General features: G+C 43.0%; 1 protein-coding gene across 2 annotated transcripts in view; it reads right to left on the bottom strand.

Moving 5' to 3' along the window:
* Positions 1 to 18804, bottom strand: part of sbno2b (strawberry notch homolog 2b) — a 64081-nt gene that overhangs the window by 24385 nt on the left and 20892 nt on the right. Inside the window, exon 4 of one of the 2 annotated variants that reach the window (XM_079158093.1) lies at positions 16200 to 16323. In XM_079158093.1, coding sequence (XP_079014219.1) covers positions 16200 to 16323 — 124 coding nt within the window. Of the gene's footprint in view, positions 1 to 9285; positions 9551 to 16199; positions 16324 to 18804 lie in introns of those variants that run through there. The other variant, XM_079158094.1, reaches the window with a different exon arrangement.

The following is an 18804-nucleotide window of genomic DNA, read 5'->3' on the forward strand; positions in this document are numbered from 1 at the left end:
GACATGATAAGCTGCGATGCTGCCTCAATCTCAGCGATATGCTGCTGATGATTATTATTATTTCTGAGAAGCTATGCCGGCTTCGGTCAGAGCTGCCCGTCGGCCATTACTCACAGCTCAGCTGAAAATGTTTCACCGGCGTGAGAGTACAAGACGGAGGAGAGCTCTCCGTGTTGACGTGACTGAATCATGTGAGAGTGGTGAACAGACAAACACAGGCTCACCCCTTACAGATACAACTGGATATGTTTGCCCTCTGACGGTAGCTCGATGTGGGGGCTTTGAGTATTGGAAAGAGCTTTTTTTTCTTCAAAAAGTTACAGCACTCCCTCACACAGTTACAGCACTCCCTCACCCACCCCCATGCGTGCTTCCTGAGGGCAAGACCAGGCATGAGGTCTGAAAGCAGCTGAGTGGAACAACAGCCTTTTCTATGGTGACAGAGGTTTAGATGTGGAGAGGCTCACCAACACTCCCTGACACATAACCTGTCACTTTCCACAGCGTTTCCTTTTTCCACCTTATTTGTTTATCCTATCAGCAGTGTGTCTCGTTATCCCGTTCGTTTTACTGTCCCGCCCCTCGCTCTCCACTCGCTCTACAGGCTGAGCAAAGATAAGTAAACAACAAGGACACTGTGTCACCGGAGCCATTCTACAGAAGCATAACTGTGGAAACACACAGGTGAGCACATATAGACACATGGATTCCACCGTGGAAAACAGTGAATGAAACATGAATTTGATTAAAAATTGATCGTAAAAAGAATAACTTCGTTTTGATATAAAACTACAGATTAACTTGGGTTACGATAAAGTCACGAGCTGTCATAATAGCTTTGTGAGTAATAATGGTTATGAAACCCTTGATGACGTCAATGTGCTGCCTCACACTTAAATTAATCCAAACTCCAGCTGAAACTATCCCTAAATCTGTTCTGCAAATCTGTGAGATGTATTTACACTTGCAGGTCATTGCGCTGTGTGTCACGTTTACGACGTGATCTCTAGGGTGTCCACGTCGTGTAACCGGGCATAACGTGACGCAGCGCCGTCATTAAGACGACCCACACAACCCACCGTCCTCCTGACACAGAGTGATCACAGACAAACTGCAGCAGGTCGGTTTGGCGCTAACCGAGACGCGGCCGACCTCGGTGCCATGCTAATCGAGTTGTTAAGCAGAGCGTAACAGAGGCGGCAGTGTTTGTCCCCCCGGCAGGCACTGTACCGAGGGCTAGTTCATCGACTGCTGAGAAGACCGGGCCCTGCCGAGCGGAGATAAGGCTCGACTTCCAACTGCTCTGATGGTAATCTGGCTCCCTCCACAGCACACAGCCACACAACCGTAAAACCACTAATCCTGCCTCTCCCTCTCTCATTTTCTGTGCTGCGGATATAAAAAAACAACAAATAAATGAATGTGTGTTTCTTTGTTGAAATTGTTTTCAGGAAATTACATCCGCTTGAAATCTTGATTGCAAATTCTGAGAATACGTAGAAAGAACGCGTGTGTATGTGTGTACATGTGTGAAAGCCCATGTGCACATCAGTTATCCACGCTCCTGTTTCGCCTTTCACGTGTTTCTTCCTTCCATTTCTCCTCTGCTATGAATGCTAAAGCCAGCAGAGCATCCCTCCCCTTAAAAACCGACCCAGTAAAGCTGACACCACGGACAAATGCCAGGCACTCCAGAGAAACACTAGCCAATAACGCGGCGCAACCTTAACAGACTTACTGTGAAAATCTCCGTAAAGGAGCTTAACACACATATGCATGTGCCGCTCATCACGTTGGGTGCCCACAGAAGCGGTAAATTGTACTCGAGTGTCTGGATAATGACAGTTGTCTGCCTGGCGATGATTAATGGAGGCGCACACCAGTGAAGAACTGCAGTAAAGCCCGTCTGTAGTGCAGCGCTGCAGAGCGACTTGATGGTTGTGGTTTGAAGGTCGGTGGTTATCAGCTCTAAGAATCAGAACTGGAAAAAAATACACAAACCGCCCACAAACAGCTCGGCTTCATCATCTGTTATGGTTGATGTATTTACAGTGTGATGAGCAATCTGAAAATAAGTGTCACAAAATACCTCCCCTCCTTAAAAAAAACAACTAAATCCCACAGAATCCATTATCTAAGTACATTCAGGCTAAAACAAATATTAGCTACGATTGCTTCGTAGCAGCCGTTCCTGATATAACGAACACAGTGACACTGGTTATCACACCTAAGATAAGCTCAGGCGCTGCCATACAAGGAAGTCACCAGCCTGATAAAAAAAATACATTTCCATGTACTTGTACTTCTCTTTGTCTGTCAATGTTGCTCCCTTACTATTAAAGGACGGCTGGTTTCTAATCACAAATCCTGTTAATGACGACAGACCACTTGGGTGGAAATACGTGGTGTTTATCAGATGGGAAGCGTTCTTGAGCACATGTCCTTTTAAGAATACGTTGTGGCCGTTCCTGTTTCTAACTAGATTTGTCGTGCCTCTTTTTCCACCAGATTTGGTTAAATCCTCTGTGTTGTAGTTCTTGTCTCCCAGAGGAATAAACGAACAGCCACATGCCTCCTGTGACACACATGGTGTTGCCAGCTGCTGCTTCTCAACACAAGTTTCTCTGGCATGTTGGAAACAGTTGACATATCAACATGCTGTCGCTGGACTTGTCTCCTTACCGACTTTTCACCTTTAAACACCCCACAATTAGTTTTGACGCAGAAAGAAATGACTTCTTCTGCTCTTAGTTTACATCAGTGCTACATATTAGAGGTTAATATTCTCCCCTGCTAACAAAAGGAACTGTATACAGTCCTAGACCACATCCTGTTAGACTGGATAAGCTGCCTCAGCACAAGGCCGAGGCCGAGGCCCCAGACAAGCCGAGCAGGCCGGGCCGCGGGCTTTCCCCTCCCACTCACTAACAGCTTTTCCAAGGCCAGAAAACAAGTCCTCCCACCTACCCCGCACACCCACGTGCATACACAAACACACACCTCGAATGACCCCGTCGTCTCACCCGTACGTTGCTGTCATCTCGGGTTTATTCTTTACCCAGACCTTTTCATACTCCGCTGCCCTCGTTTCCCATCCCATCTCCATCAGCCTCTCACGGTTTGTTTATCCTCGTTTTTGTTTTCCCACAGAATTATGCAGCAGGAAAAGACACTTACTTTTCACTGATATTAATCTGCACGTAGCTCAACATCTTTTTCGGGAGATATCATCACTGTCACATAGTTAAATGAGGGCAGAAATAGCATCATATGGTGCAGAACGATGAAGGAGATGTGGACTTAAATCAACGCCTATTATCGTACACTGTAGAGTTTGCTGACTGGGGGAAACTAGAATATAAGAGCATTTTCACAAAAAGTTGTTAACGACTATGGCCCCTTACAGGGTTCAGCATTAGAGCAACTTTTTTTATGATGGTATCATTGTATAAAGTGCTGAAGGTTTTTTTTTTTTTAGGCCAACCTGGAAGTTAGCATCGCACTGGTTCCCTCGACTAAAAGGATTTTGGATTATAAAATAAGATTAAGATAAGAAATCTTCTGTCATACAAACTGTTATGATACTTCTGCGTTTTATTCAGCAAGATAATCTCTTTTGAAGTGCAAACGCGAAGAAGTAAAAAGCTAACGTTAGGCTATAAACAAGCTACGGCACAGTCGCATGACTTCACGCAACCAGTTATCTAAAGGCGGACTACTGATCTAGTGACATTCAGTAGTCTCATTTCTTGATAGAGGGATATTTACCGATGTATTTTATGTCATAGAACAAAACATTAAAATCTCTTAAGCTTGTGTTAAACCACAGACGTTATTTCAGACATTTCAAGCATCAAAAAACAACAAACGCATCGACTTTGAAACGAAGGAACCGGATGTGCATAAATGCAAACCATAATCAAGAACCTGAGGGCTATAAACGCCAATAAAATATCACGGCTCTTGTTTGTAATGTAGAAATGTGTAACACAAGCTTAACCACGTCAACTTGACAAGCAGTAGCGCTGAATGCTATACGGACTTATCTGTCAGTGTGTGTGTGTGTGTGTGTGTGTGTGTGTGTGTGTGTGTGTGTGTGTGTGTGTGTGTGTGTGAATAAGGTGGTGGGATGGAGGGCTATTAAACAAGCCACCACCCCACACTTATCATCAGCCGACTAAAACAACCCCCATCCCAGGTTCTCCACTCTGGGATCAGCTGTTGACCTTGTCCATGCAGTCAACAAAACCTGATTGATGGCCAGTGTGTGTGTGTGTGTGTGTGTGTGTGTGTGTGTGTGTGTGTGTGTGTGTGTGTGTGTGTGTGTGTGTGTGTGTGTGTGTGTGTGTCTTTTCATGCGGTAGGTCTGGAACTGAAAAGACACCACCACCGGTGTGTCTCCCTTTCTGTCTGGATTATGTTATGCCAAGATGTCTGCGTGTCCCACATCCCTGACATATCTGTTGGGGCTTTAATAGCACAGCTCCAAGCATTTCCTTTTCTTCAAGCAGACACTGCATTTTTGGCAAACCAGCTCTGCAAACACTCAAAGTCTTACCAAATATATTTGTCTATTTACAAGTCAAAACAGTTGATACAAGACACCTAACAAGTAACCTTTCAGTATCTAGACATTGCAAAGATATTGCTATGTGAAAAAATACCACTTTTGAGCAATACAGGCTTGTTACCACACATAACACTAGTTCCTTATACTCGTGAAATACAGCTCAAAGTGAGTTTTCCCAGCCAGTTTCAAGATGTGTTTTGATCTTGAAAGGTCTAAATATTACATCTTATTTCAAGAAATCGTACCAAGCCAATTTTCACTTTGTTCAATTGGCTTTTGTTTAATACAAGCAAAATGGCCTCCCCCCCGCCCCCAGCCTATTGAGAAGACCAGTAGCAGTCAGGCCTCTTTTGAATTCAGCGCTGAATTGATTTGCTATGGTGCGTAATAGTTGAGCACACCGAGTCTTTTGTGGACAGTAGAAGCTTGTCTTTGTATCCACAAACGACGCTCGAAGACATGCAGACATAAATCAGCTTATCCTGTCACAGGGCTTTGATCGAGGAGCCAATTTGTCAAAAAGCCATTGTTTTTTATGAGAACACATGGAAAAGCTTCTCGACTTGTTTTGAACCCTTTAGTCACACAGTCTCAGGCCAAAAAATACATTCAAACGACAAGTCTCAGGTCTCACGCCAAAACTGATGCTTTCTAGTGTAGATTAAAATGATTTAGATGTTTGTTTTCTTAAGACCCAGGTTGACTCTCCTCGACAGCTGTGCTGAAATCAAATTAGCGAATGTTATTTTGAGGCGATAGTCTGAGGAATAATAAGAGAGGTGATCCATTTTCATTGCATTTACATTGTTATAGCCGTGGTGTCAGAAGAAAATTATTGTTAAGTCTGGCCTAACCCCGACCATCTAACAGAGGCCAATCAGAGTGGCATGGCCAGTCCAGCGACCTCCGGACAGGAAGGCCTTCATGTGGTGCCAAGTCTGAGTAAAAGCCAGCCAGGGACTGCTTGCTGCTTACAAGCCTCCTGGAATTTTATAGTGTTTCCATATGTTCTGGAAAATATAGAGGTTGCCATGTCAAGTGTCCCAGCTGGCAGCCCAACGACGGAGCTGGTTCAAAGAACTGCTCCGCTATTTGTGTGTGTGTGTGTGTGTGTGTGTGTGTGTGTGTGTGTGTGTGTGTAGGAGAGCCTGAAACTAATACTGAGCCGACTACTAGAAAGTAACGAGGCTCTATGATCCGCGTGGTACCGCCAGCAAAATAAATCTATCTGGCAAATTTTGATTTATTTTCTCCGGCAAAGAGGGACAAGCGGAGTTCAACGAGTGAGAAGTTGCGAAAATAATAAAAGAACAGATGAAAGAGCCAGAAAATGAGAGATTTCATTTGCTTTGTTTTTGGATTGGTCCCAAGAGGAAGTCGCCCACAGAAGGGTGCAATAAGGATGCGCTGGCATTCACAGAGGTGTGTCTGAGTAGTTTAAACCTGTATCTTAAACTGACAAAAAAAAAAGACAAAAGAGACCCGACATGAATGCAAAAAAATATGGTGGGCTTCCGTGATTGTGAAATTAAAACAACACTACAAACGAAGAACTCGGGAAATGACTCACACGGTCTCAAACTACGTGTGTGTGTGTTTATGTGTGATAAAATGATTGCATGTGTGAGCCTGCGTCCTGAGTGCTGAGAAAAGTGGATGTGAGGGGAGTGTTGACGCGAGATGACGTCTCAGTTAGGCAGAAATTGCGACATACCGCAGCACTCGCACACAGGGGCAGACGCTGTCACATGTAAAACAAAATAAACTCCTGCAGACTTCTTTTTAACCTCTGCTCAGCTCTAATAATAGACCCTTTAGAGTCTTGAGTTTGTTCATTCGTAGACGCATATTACCAGTTTACTACGTCCTATTTATTCTCGCTCTATGTGGGAGACCGATTGTAGATGATGAGAGGGGTTTGTAGTTGAAGTGTGTATTCACAGGTTCTCATATTACCTTAAATAAACCCGCTCTCTGTTGTCACCCACCACTTTCCCACACCTGTGGTCAGCGGAGTACGATCACGCTGCGACTCAGGAAGGTGGGCTCGTTGCTCGTAAGTTGCCGATAACTGAGGAGGGTATTTACTCTTTTGCAACCATGAGCTGGGACACCAGCCACTTTGACTACACTTCTTTATCATCATGACAGCTGCGTGCCGGCTGATTATCCTGTGAACAATCCCAAGTTAATCAATATTCAGTGTTTCACGCTGAGCACTTCAACATCAATTATATCCAGTTGAAGACAAACAGAGTAGTGTGACATGGGACAGAAACAATGTTGCGTTAATTCTGACATCATTATTCTCATTTGTATTAAAAAACAACATTAAAATGATGATAGTGTGATTTTTGAAGATTTCAGCACCAAATAAAGTCTGTGGAAATGATCAATATGCCAGGACATCTCTACAGCACTACAATACTATATTTATATGATACTATATATATATATATATTTATATGGTACACATTTCACTTTTAACAACTAGCATGCCTCCTGCAATAGGAGGCTGTCACATCCCACCAAGAGAACAAAAAGAGATGAACAACTAAACTAAACTCCAGCTCATAAAGATGTTTAATTCTTCTACAGTATATGCACTACAGACCCACTGAACCTTGATTTATTTCTTTCACAGTTTTGCCTTTTTTAACAGCATAGAGACAGGAACAAAAAATCAAATCAAACTGAGGACCTTTCAATCACACCGTCCATGTCATAACCTTTTAGCTGCAGCGTACGATGTGGAATCAAGGACTGCTGAGTGGAATATTCCCGTTTTGCCATCACTACAGGCGACCTGCATGAAAACTGAAATTAATTAGCAGTGAAACTAGATGAAACCTGTACTGTGACATCTTCCTGCTGATGCAGCGGCTGTCCTGTTGTCTGAATAAAGTCAGACCTGACAGATTTACTGCATGAATTGGTTTTAACAGCCGGCTATAATTAGCGAGGATATCCTCCCCCCCTTATGTCGTCTCTTCATCTCGCACCACCCTGAGTTATTCCACTGTTGCAATTATAATTGCCATTGATTTGCAATACATTTACCACAACACTTATGAAATAGGTGTAATTAGTGCTGACATGGCCACATGTTGGTAAAGAGGGCATGCAAGATAAGCAAGGCGGCGGCTTTCAATATTTTCAGCTTAAGAAATCTGCATTTCTGGCATCCATGCTCTATTTTCTCGCTCCCCCATTCTCTCCACCACCACTCATCATCAGCCCCCCCCCCAATGCTCTCACTCATCCTCACCATCATTGTTTATTCACTTCCCGTAAACTGCACGTCGAGGTCATACTTGAGGGTTAGCGTAATACCAGGAAGCTGACAACATGTGCCCACCAAGAGGCTGCTGTGCTGCACCCCTGGTCCTAAAGGACGGGTTCACAGGTTGATTTAAGTCCATCTTAAAACAATAGTCGGGAAGATTGCACTAAAAAGATTGTAGCTTTGTCTGAAACACACTAACTCTGACTGCTGAAGCCTCAGATTAGCTTCAGTTAAAGGTTGGAACACATTCTTTCAATGTTTTTCAAATTGAGAAGAGAATTGTGATCCTATCCTTAAAGGGCTAACTACATATGTTACGGACAAAAACATCAGCTTGTCTGTGAGAAACATCAGCAAATGGTCCCATGTTACAGGACCAATGGTAGCCTGAGTTATTGTCAGACAGGACTACAAAGAAACTGACTTTCTCATCGAAGAAAAAATAAAATAAAACTACTTGAACCACCCAGAAAATGCTGAAAATGGGTTCAGCAAGCCTCGCACTGATAAAGACATTAAACTGATTTTGAGCTTCAATTCCACGAACACCAACAACAAAGAGAAAGCAATGCAGTTCTATTTACAGTGCAGTCAAACAATGGCCGTATTTAACAGGCATCCAGTAAACAGACAAGAGTGCTGTTTAGCCTGACAACATATCAGGTTCTCGCACTTACTGGAAGAAGGCGAGGAGTGAGGCAGATAATCATTTGTCATAGTTCCTGGCTGGAGTCTCAGAGGGTGACTGACTCTGGCCTGCCAGCTAAGAAAGTCACAGCCTGACATGCTGATGGGACAACTTTGAGCCCAAATCCTAAGGCTGGGTTGCTTTCTTTGGTGTTTTTCTCTTTCAATAAGTGTTGTATGCAGATAATAAACAAGAAGACTAGATTTGTGTTGTCTGTATCAGGAATTAAGCCTAGTCCTACTTTAAAATCAAATTAAATGGATGTTGAAAATGTTCTTTAGTTTAGGATGTGGCTCAGGAAACCAGCCTTTGTAAACAAAAATGAAAAACTAATTCAAAATCTTGACTTTTATGTAGTTGAGCTCTCTAACATTTCATTAAAACGTAATGTGTTATTTAAATTCCAATGTGGGCCAAGCTCTAAACACAAGTTCACAGGCCGTCCTCCATTAGTGTTCTGATATTAAGGAAGTATTTTCACAATTCATTCAAGGAAGTACAAAATTAAAAACACATAACCATAAGTGGATAATGAAGTGCTTACTCGTCATATCTAGACGTCCCTCAATAAGGACAATACAACTCTTCACACAAGCAGCTTTCAGTTCAGCACAACTCCTTATTCAACAGATTCATTACTGACTGTGACATTTAAAACAAAAACAGTTTTCAACAAAATAACAGCAAGTCTTAAAACGACAGACTTGATTTTGTGTAGTACAGAAAAGAAGCAAACAGTACCTTGGGAAGCGGTCGTCCCAGCTGTGAATACAATTTAGTCCAGAGCTGCATGAGAGACATGGGTCCAAACGCTGCAGTGTGTGGGGGGGAGGTGGGGGGAGTTAAAAGAAGCATAAATTCCTGCTTCACCTTGGATCCCTGAATGCGACAGCCTCGTCCATGTGTTGGTCAAAGTGTTGGTAATTCACTTCACAGCTGGTGCACTTCCACCCAAGAGTGGACTCTCACTAGTCACAGTTCCTCTCTGGTTCAAACACACACACACACACTCACACACATACACACACACATCTGCCTCCACCTCAGGTACCCTCGAGGCAATGAGCTCACAGACGGAGACACAGGCACATCTAAAACATAGTTCCTGCTTCAGCAGGACGGTCAGGTATTTGCATAGAGGGCTCGGTCATAGTGATTGTGGACTAGTTCCTTATAGCACAAAAAAAAGAAAAAGAAAGGTGGTTGGAGAGTGAGTGAGAGAGAGCCGAGGAGGGGAGGGGAGAGGTGGGGAGAAGAGGGAGGGAGGAGGGAGGAGCTTTCAGGAAATGATGCTTTTGTTGGTAAGTGACTAGAGTTACTGGCAGTCGGGCCCATTTTACTGTACATGGTGTAACTCAACCGCATTTGTAGTGTAAACAGTGCTGCGCTGTCGACCCGGCCGCTCCTCACACCCCGCCGCTTACCGCTATGTTTAATGGGCATGGACCACTGTTTAATGATTATTATATTTAGAGACAGACTGCCCGTCTTACTTCAGACTCTGCTTTCTGTCGTCCTATTTGTCTGCACAGGCTCAATTTGAAATGTCTGCTCTTCAAGTCATAGTTACTGATTCATATAATGATCCATAGCTCATAAGGAGGAAGCAATGAGATGCTAATAATTAACCTGTTAACAGTGAACCAACAAGCATTTAGACTGATTAATGCTATCAGTTCAACAGTTACAATTCAATTAAATGTTTTTTTTTAATTTAGAGGAGTAGTTTGTCACTTAAAGGAGAATAACCACCTTTCTTTTAAGCAGCAGGTGGCTTGCATGCATGATACGGGAACTTAGCTCGAGTCTTGATGAGTCGTATTATTTATTCACAGGCAAATAAACTGTTGACACACACACACTGCACTGCTACGTTTAAAGCTATAACGTTACTGTGCTGAAACCCAGACCGAGTGGCCGATACCAGGCAGACACTCAGCTGACGCGAGTGCACAACAATGCAGTTGACACTGTAGCTGCTAACTCTCCCGTACAGGTGAACCGGGGACTCAGGTGTGTGTGTGTTTTGCGCATACGCTGCAACACATGATGGATTCAGCCTTGTTTGTGCATCGGCTATCGCTGCAGCTGGGCGGCTCTTACGGAACCTCAACCACAGCACCGCTGCACGAGAGGCGCTAATCCTGTCGGTTATTGATCGGTCGACAAGGGTGGGCTATCTGTCAGAAAAAATATATATCTAAATTAGCATCTCTAGTGTTGTCTAATTAGCTAATTGTGGCAGTGTGTCACTTCTGAGAATGCAGTTCCCAGCAGACTCAAGTCGACGGTTAAAACTGTCGAAACACGCAATTCAGCTTTCTTGTGTTAATCAACATTGAAAGAGACTTGACTTCCCATGCACCCAAACCCAAAAAAAACATTCTTAACAGCTTAAGTAAGAAGAAGACAGATGAAGTGGTCATGAATGTATTAACAGGTCAAGTGCAAGCTGAAGGTTTGCCTGTTCAGAGTCTTCCAGGCGTCAGACACTACTTCTGTATCTGTGCACAATTACACACACACATACTTCATCATTGATGGTCATTCCCACTTACTGGAACCGGGGCCGCAATTGTTGAAAAAAAAAGAAGAGAGAATATTCTGGGAATCTGTTCAGAAATGGGCTATTTCAACCAATCAAAGATACCGATCAAAGACAGCGACGCAATATTAACTGTTTCAGAATATATGATTCAAAAGCAGCACTAATGTGATTTATCTCCTGAACAAAAGGGAATAGAGGGTCCATTTGCACACCCAGCTACCAGGAATACGGGATATCAAGTCAGCACGGTGAAGGTACTGTAATGTCCATCTCTGCCGGACCGAGGGGGAGTCAGGCTCTCAGAGACCGAGTGGCGCCTGTCCATGGTGTCATCATGGTATGAGTGGGAATCCTCTGTGTCTGTGTGTGTGTGTGCATCTGTGTGTGTGTGTGTGTGCGCCACAGAGGGTCAACGGGGAGGAATGAATCATTGATGAGCTTCTTTTAAATACTCAAACACACCTCATTGCATCCCAGCCCATAGAAGGCTGGATCCGTGCCTGTTTTCACAGACAACAACACACAAACACTCAGACATGCCGTCTCATCGTTTACATGCGCATATGCACTCTACGACAATCGTAATGGGGCCGCTTGAGACCACGTATGAGCAGAATTTGTCATTGTTTAGATCTTGTAATCATTCCGATTTAATTTCCTATTCGGTTTATGATTCCAGTCATCACTGACTCCTGGTTCCAGATGTGCGAGCATCAGCTGATCCTGGGCTGTTATGATCACAACCGCGCACGTTAAAAAAAGCTTTGCCATGCTGCAGGAAATGATGCATCACTAATATATTTTCTGTAAGTGCAAGCATATTGTAGACACTATTGTTGACACAATGCGTAACTGCCAATATAAACAAAAGGTGCAGTAGGTCTAAACTGTTAGAAATTATAAAAACTGCAGTTATTTGGTTAAAAAAATACTTTACAGAGCTAATCTAAAACTACAGTGGATCAGGTGGAACACACACTCCCAGAAGAAAAGTGTGCACCTATTAACAAGCCTTCAAATGAACCTTTAACTTCCTCCTTAAAACTAGGCAACTGACAAGACGATACAAGTGTTCGAGATCCTTAAGCGGAAGTAACTGAGAAATACAGACTAATTCATATCATAACTGCTTTGCTGCAAGAAACAAGTCAAGGAAAACAAAATGATTGTCTAAATAATAATATAAAATCCAGAGGCAGTGTAGCTTCAGAGTGAAACTAATTGATAAATATTTCCTTGTACTTTAGCATTGCACATTTAATATCTCGAGAAGCAATTGGATTCTGAGGAGAAGTTTGATGGGTTTGATCTATGCCTGTCTGTGCAAAATAAGGATGCAATTATGGATCAGCTGTAGAGTCTGTGGAGTTGCAAAGTTTTAAAAGTCAACGCATGATTGGACCGTAAGCCTGGAATGGAGTGGACCATCTGCAGCAGGTCTCTGTGGTTTGAGACTAATTAGGTTTTTTTCTGTGTGGAGATTCAGGTTCTTCTTAAGCCCACATGGGTGCTCTGGGATTCTCCCACTTTAAGCAGTACATTAGCATTGCTATCACCTTTTGACAAAGGCCCTGACCATTAATCTGACTAATGGCTACTTACAGTTAGCATAGGTTAAAGGCTGAACACACGTTCGGGGTTTTGGGTAAAGAGCTGTAAAAGCAGACTTTATGTAAATCAACTCTTCCTAGAAGTGCACTGTGCACATTAGCATGTGTGTGTGTGTGTGTGTGTGTGTAATAGTGAGAGGAACCACAAAGAGAAAAAACGAGAGTATGCAGCAAACGTGCCTGAGAGCGTGTACATGTGTACGTACGGTATACAGAGTATACAGTATGTGAGTTAATCTGTGTGCTTGCAAAGTGCTGTTCAGTCTCTGAGGTTAGCCAGAGTGGTTAGTGAATGAGTTTGGGTTTTCTGTCTTCCAGTAAGTCTTGTTTTCATTGTGACGCTCTGCATAGGAGGTTCACATAATTCAGATCCACAAATGACCAAACCTCAGACAGGTGTGCACGTGTCACTGTGGAACCGTGTTCAGTTGGCCTTCAAACCACACTTCTTTTAAAGCCCGGCGCTAAGGGCCTGCCATTATGTTTTGTACAGACCTCAGGTTAAAGTAGATCAGAAAACATGGCGAGGCCTCCATTTGCTTTTGTCAAAGTTTCCACTGTTTATCTTTATTTCACTGTGTTTTGATAGCGCTTTATTTTAGGGGGTCATTAGAGTCTCAGTAACTCCCAAGAAAGGATTTGATGCGTAGCTGTTATTTCTGGGGAAGTTTCCTGGAGAGGACTGTACTCATACATCAGACGATCAATTACTTTACAAGTTTCTTCATAAAACACAAACATTTGGCTCAATCTAGAGATAAATATCCCATCCACATGCTCCAACAAAATGTTGTACATACACAAAATGTTAACACTGCGAACCAGAAGAGATCTCACTAATGACTCTACAGCTGTAACTGAAACAAGGAAGCAGGCTGACATAAACACGGCGGTTACCTGACAAACTAAACAATCACAGAGTGACTTCCACCCAGTCACGGATGTCTGAACGGCCTCTGTGACGTCACGGTTCAAGAGGGGCGGAGATCCTGCTTTATAAAGGCGTGTAGGAAAGAATTAGGCATGGGTCAGCATGGTGGTGGTGGTGGTGGGAAAGAAAGTGCAAGGATGAAAAAAAAAGGGTCTGTGTGTGAGGTTAGGATTAGTCATGATGACCTTGTGACTTATATTTTCTGCCTCACATGGTAGGAAGGAGTGTCCACAACCAGAAAGAACAGCTGAGAAAGCACAACACAAGCACAAAACGTCTCTCTCTCTCTCTTTCTGTTCCTTCCTTCCTCCCTCCCTCCCTCTCTCTCTCTCACTCAGACACCATAACATTCCACATCTCCACTGCCAGGAAACCAAACTTGCCGACGACGAGGCTCATTTCAAACTAAACTACATAAAAATGACAACTGTAAAGTCCTGCGTTTCTAAATATGTAAGCCCAACAAGTATAGCATTATCATGAACACTAGTAATTACTTGTAAGGGAAGGAAGCTACAGCCAGACAGGCTAAAACAAGCAAATGGAAAACTAGGGAAACCCCACGTGAATCACAACATCCATGCCAGCGTTACAACGCAAGTGCTGAGGTTGACACATCACTTTCTTGTGTATAAAAGCCTTCATAAGTACTCTTTGTTCCTGAAAACAAGCACCCCAAAATAAACACATTTGAAATATTTGCTGCATTAGTGAACCAGACAAACACTAAACTTGTGTTGGTGCGTTTTCTTGCGTGCGCGCAGGCATCTGTTTTAGAGACAACGGTGACGCAAATTAGTTTTGACTGTGGGGTGAAAAGTTTGACTAACCCGACAACATCACAAACAAATGTGGAAATATTCGGCTGAAGAGAAGCAGATGAAACGGAACGAAAAACAAAAAAGGAAATTGGTAAAGCCGAGGGAAGCAAAGTGACCCGACATCTTTGAGCAGGACAGAAAAATGTACTGCAAAGCAACGTACGCATGACATGTATACATGTAACATTGTCATTACCAGGCTGACGTGTAACTTAAATTACCAGGTGACTGAAGATGGTTTTAACTGAAGTGACCCTTTAAAAATGAGTAAACGCTACTCTCCAGAATTCACAGGTTTTCCTGTGCCAGTCACATTATAATGTGGACCTGTAAGGTTCTTATTTAATGTTGGCAAAACATTGCTTAGCATTAAATTGAATAAAGTGTAAAATATAGCCTTAAGCTGATATCAAACCCTCAGGCTGTGAGACTCCAGAGAGACAGCACTCAGCAGTTTAGGAAGAAAAACACACCCCGCAGAGCCAAATTGGCTCATTTATAGTATTTTGTGGTTCATCTTACGAATGGAATTCCCTCATGCTTCACAATGAATTCAATGTAAAATGATTCTGATTCAATTTATTGCATTGCAGTCTTGCGAATGCTGCAATACATGTATTTAATAATACAGCAACGCAACCTTTTTCCTCATCATTTGTCAACATGGTTTCATTATCCAGCCATGTGCATAGTTGACATACTGTACATGAAGAGACAAACAGCAGTTTAAACTGGCCCTATAAGACCATTTTATACATTATTCAGTGAAAAGCCTAAAGAACGCATAATCAAGGTAAGAAATGCCTTTTCCATCCCTCATTATTTACTGCTTTGGCCTCATGTTCAACCAAGAAACCCCCCATAGCTGTGCCCTCTGTACCGTCAGACAGGCTAATCATAAGGGAGGGGGGGGGGGGGGGGGGGGGGGGGGGGGGGGCACAGCTTGGTAACCCATGGCTGCCTTTCTTTAAAACTCATCATCTTCATAGCATATTCTTTTTGTAATATGCTTCCATAACGGCTCTCATCAGCTCAACTCGAATAGGCCTCAGATTAGAAACTCGCTGGCCTGTGTCATTACGATTGGCTCCTATTCATATGACTCTAACCATTAGGAATTGGCTGGACGGACACACGAGCGCACAGAAATAGAAAATGCAAATGATGGACAGTAATCACCTGGAATGGTGAGCTAAATATATGAGCGAGTTGAAGCTTCACTTCGCTAACAATGCTGCATCCTGAAATGAACGTCCTGGCCTTATAGTTGTGTCTCTACAGGTTGGGAATAATCCAAAAATGATCCACTTAAATAAAAAATACCTTTAACACATCTCACTGTGTGGACTCCAAGCATGACGCAACATTACAAAGAGGCTCTGGGTTTACCTAACAGCGATCTCTGAAGATGAAGTGTGGAAGCGTAGAAGGACGTTAAATTACAGCGTCTTATTAATGACATGCCTGGACAGGAACAGGGCAGGTACCGCTGAACCCGTCTAGACAACACTAGCCTTTAATCAGGCTGCTCCCTGGTAAATTAAGCCAACTGAATGCACAAGGAACACAGGATGAAAGAAGAGGGCGGGAGGCTAGTCCTTCCATCTGATGAGCAAGTAAGACAGGGATAGATGGGAGGAAAAGAAACTAGAACGCGTCCAACAGTGTTTTCATAGTGTCGTGGGCACTACAATTTGTCAGTGTTACTTTAATGCAAGCATGAACAAGGCACCATTAAAACCAACCTGGGGGAAGTCTCCATTCCTAGGGAGGTTGAGGCTGGAAAAGTCCACGTCAGGGAATCCCGAGTACATGTCCATGTGCACATCCGGAGTGGTGGCGGTAGTGCTGCTGTTCAAGTGGTATTGCCTGGGAAGGGAGGGAGAGAGGGAGGGAGGGAGGGAGGGAGAGAGAAGGGGGGGAAGAAGAGCTTTAGTTTGTTCAACAGCTACTTCTCAGAGCAAAACTGCCTCCTGTTCTCTTCACCCTCGTACAGTTTCACACATTTACAGCTTACAGCTGCCAAGTACAAGCAGAGCCTTCTACTTCTGTGCAATGAATACAGGAATGAAAAGGAGGCACTGAAACACAGCTCATGTGATCGAGTGGTCAAGTGTTACAGTCAGAACAGAGGAGGAGTCCGTTTCTTGAGAAACGCTTGATGATCTGACACTATAATACTGTATCACAGAGATTCCAGCACACCACACAAATGTAACAGGTGAAAACACGACGGTCTGATAATGAAATGATGGAATGGACAGCGGAGTGAAGAAATATGCTCTTGTGTCTTTCTAAATCAAAGTGTAGCAGCCTCAACTGTCAAAGATACAAGAGGGATAATAACATTTATATCAAGTCAGACAGGCAGAAAGAGTTAGAGGCTTAAAGAAGGACAGAGGGCAAGAGGAAGACATCTACAGAAAGTCAAAGAATGGAGAACAAGAGCAGCTCCTACCCGCTTTGAAGACAATAACTCCAGCTTTCATCGGCACCAACCATTCTCCCTGAGCTCAGTGGTAAGAACAGAAACACCTCCGCCGGCCTTATTCACAGATAGTATTCCCAACATGAGAGACACTTTCTGTTTCTTGCTGAGTACAAGTTGTCATAAAGTGACTTTGGACTTGCTGGCACTGGTGGACAGCCACTCATAGCGAAAGTAAAACTAAGCCTTCCTAAAAGGTGGCACTTTAACCGCACCCTCCCTTGTGCCCTCTCATCCAATCATGCGCCGATGCCCTCCCACGTCCTAGTCGTCCAATCAGGCACCAGGGCTCGGGCTCAGAGGGACTGAGCTCGGGCAAAGCCAATCACAGGATTTGGCTTTGGGTCCTCGACCACGGGCCAGAGATCAGTGAGACTGATTCATTTAAGTTCAAAACACACCGAGAGGATGAAAGGGCGGCCTGTAGCCGGTCTATGAAAAACAGGACTCCTTGTGTTTTTTTATTTAACTGTGTCTAAGTTCAAATGTCTGCTTTCAAAATGAATTCTCATCTTTTAGACACCCATAAATATCACTGGTGATGAAAGCAGCATTTTTATTTGTATTTTTACCTTTAAAAAATAAGTAGTGATCACAAGTGTGCACAAATGTTTCTTAAATCATTGAGGATAGTTGCTAAGGCTCTGTTTGCTGAAGAAGTTAAATGTTAAAAGCCATATTAACTGTAATCATAATGAGTAAATATCTTTTTGCAGGTAAAGACTCGGTCTAGTTCTCAGAAAGATCACAGCTCTAAATGTTACAATCATCCACGGTGGAAATCCCCTCCGTGGCCATTGAGCCAACAGTGACATGACAGCGATATTATTACAGCAGAGGTTCTGGCAGGCCGGCTTGAGCTGCTTTCCAAAAACACAAAGCTGGTTTGTGGCTCTCGGCCCAAGTAGCTGATTGACTTACAGTTTGTGTTTATGCAGCCTTCACATGCTACGCAGCCTGTAGCTGTGCACGGATCATCTCTTGAACCATTTAAGTGGTTCACAATCTCTTATTTAAGGATAAAAACATACCAGCCAGGCATGTAATAATGCAATTTTTTTAGATACTTCACAAATATACCTTTTTTATTCACTGATAGACGGTCTGTTTTAAACATTACAATGTGGGCCAGTTCATCTGGAGTCCTGTTCTTCAAAACACACTTAACAAGCAACTAACCAACACACTTTCAACACCTAAACTGCAGTAGAACTTGCAATAACATGGAAAATAAAGCCCAAATTGAACAAACTAAATCATTCTTCACACCTTAAATAAGCAGGGATAAGACATACATGTAGGACTTGAACAGGACAGAAGTTTACTTTAAGTCCTGTTCAGACAAAGACAGCAAAATTCCACCCAAAGAAACTACTATGTGTTGATAAAGAAAGGAACTTCAAGAGCACAATGTTCCTGCTTTAGTGGGTTAAGAAAAAGTCAGAATTGCACCATTTATGAAACACACAGCATGTTCCACTGCATTCAAGTTAACTTTTGTCAAGCAAAAGTTTGTCTTTGAGGGTGTATTTTCTGTTCAGATTAACATTTTAAAGCAGTTTTAAGAGCCATGAAAAGCCATTAAAAGGAGCAACAAACAAGTAAAGAAAAGTTCAACCACCGGCCCCTCGTTGTGTTTATGTGTCATGTAAATATGTAACAGCTGTCTTGTGCCCGTATTCGAGTTAGCAGGAGAACTATTCCAAATGTTACGTTATGTTTATGTTTTAAGGTTTCCTTAAAACTCACTGTGTAGAAACATCAACGGTATGATGCTCCTTCCATAGAAAAACATGTGTGTTAAACATTAAACCGGGCGCTCTGAGGCTTAACAATGACACACTATTAATAACCGACGGTTA

The sequence above is a fragment of the Pholis gunnellus genome (assembly GCF_910591455.1).
Source record: "Pholis gunnellus genome assembly, chromosome: 4".
NCBI lineage: Eukaryota > Metazoa > Chordata > Actinopteri > Perciformes > Pholidae > Pholis > Pholis gunnellus.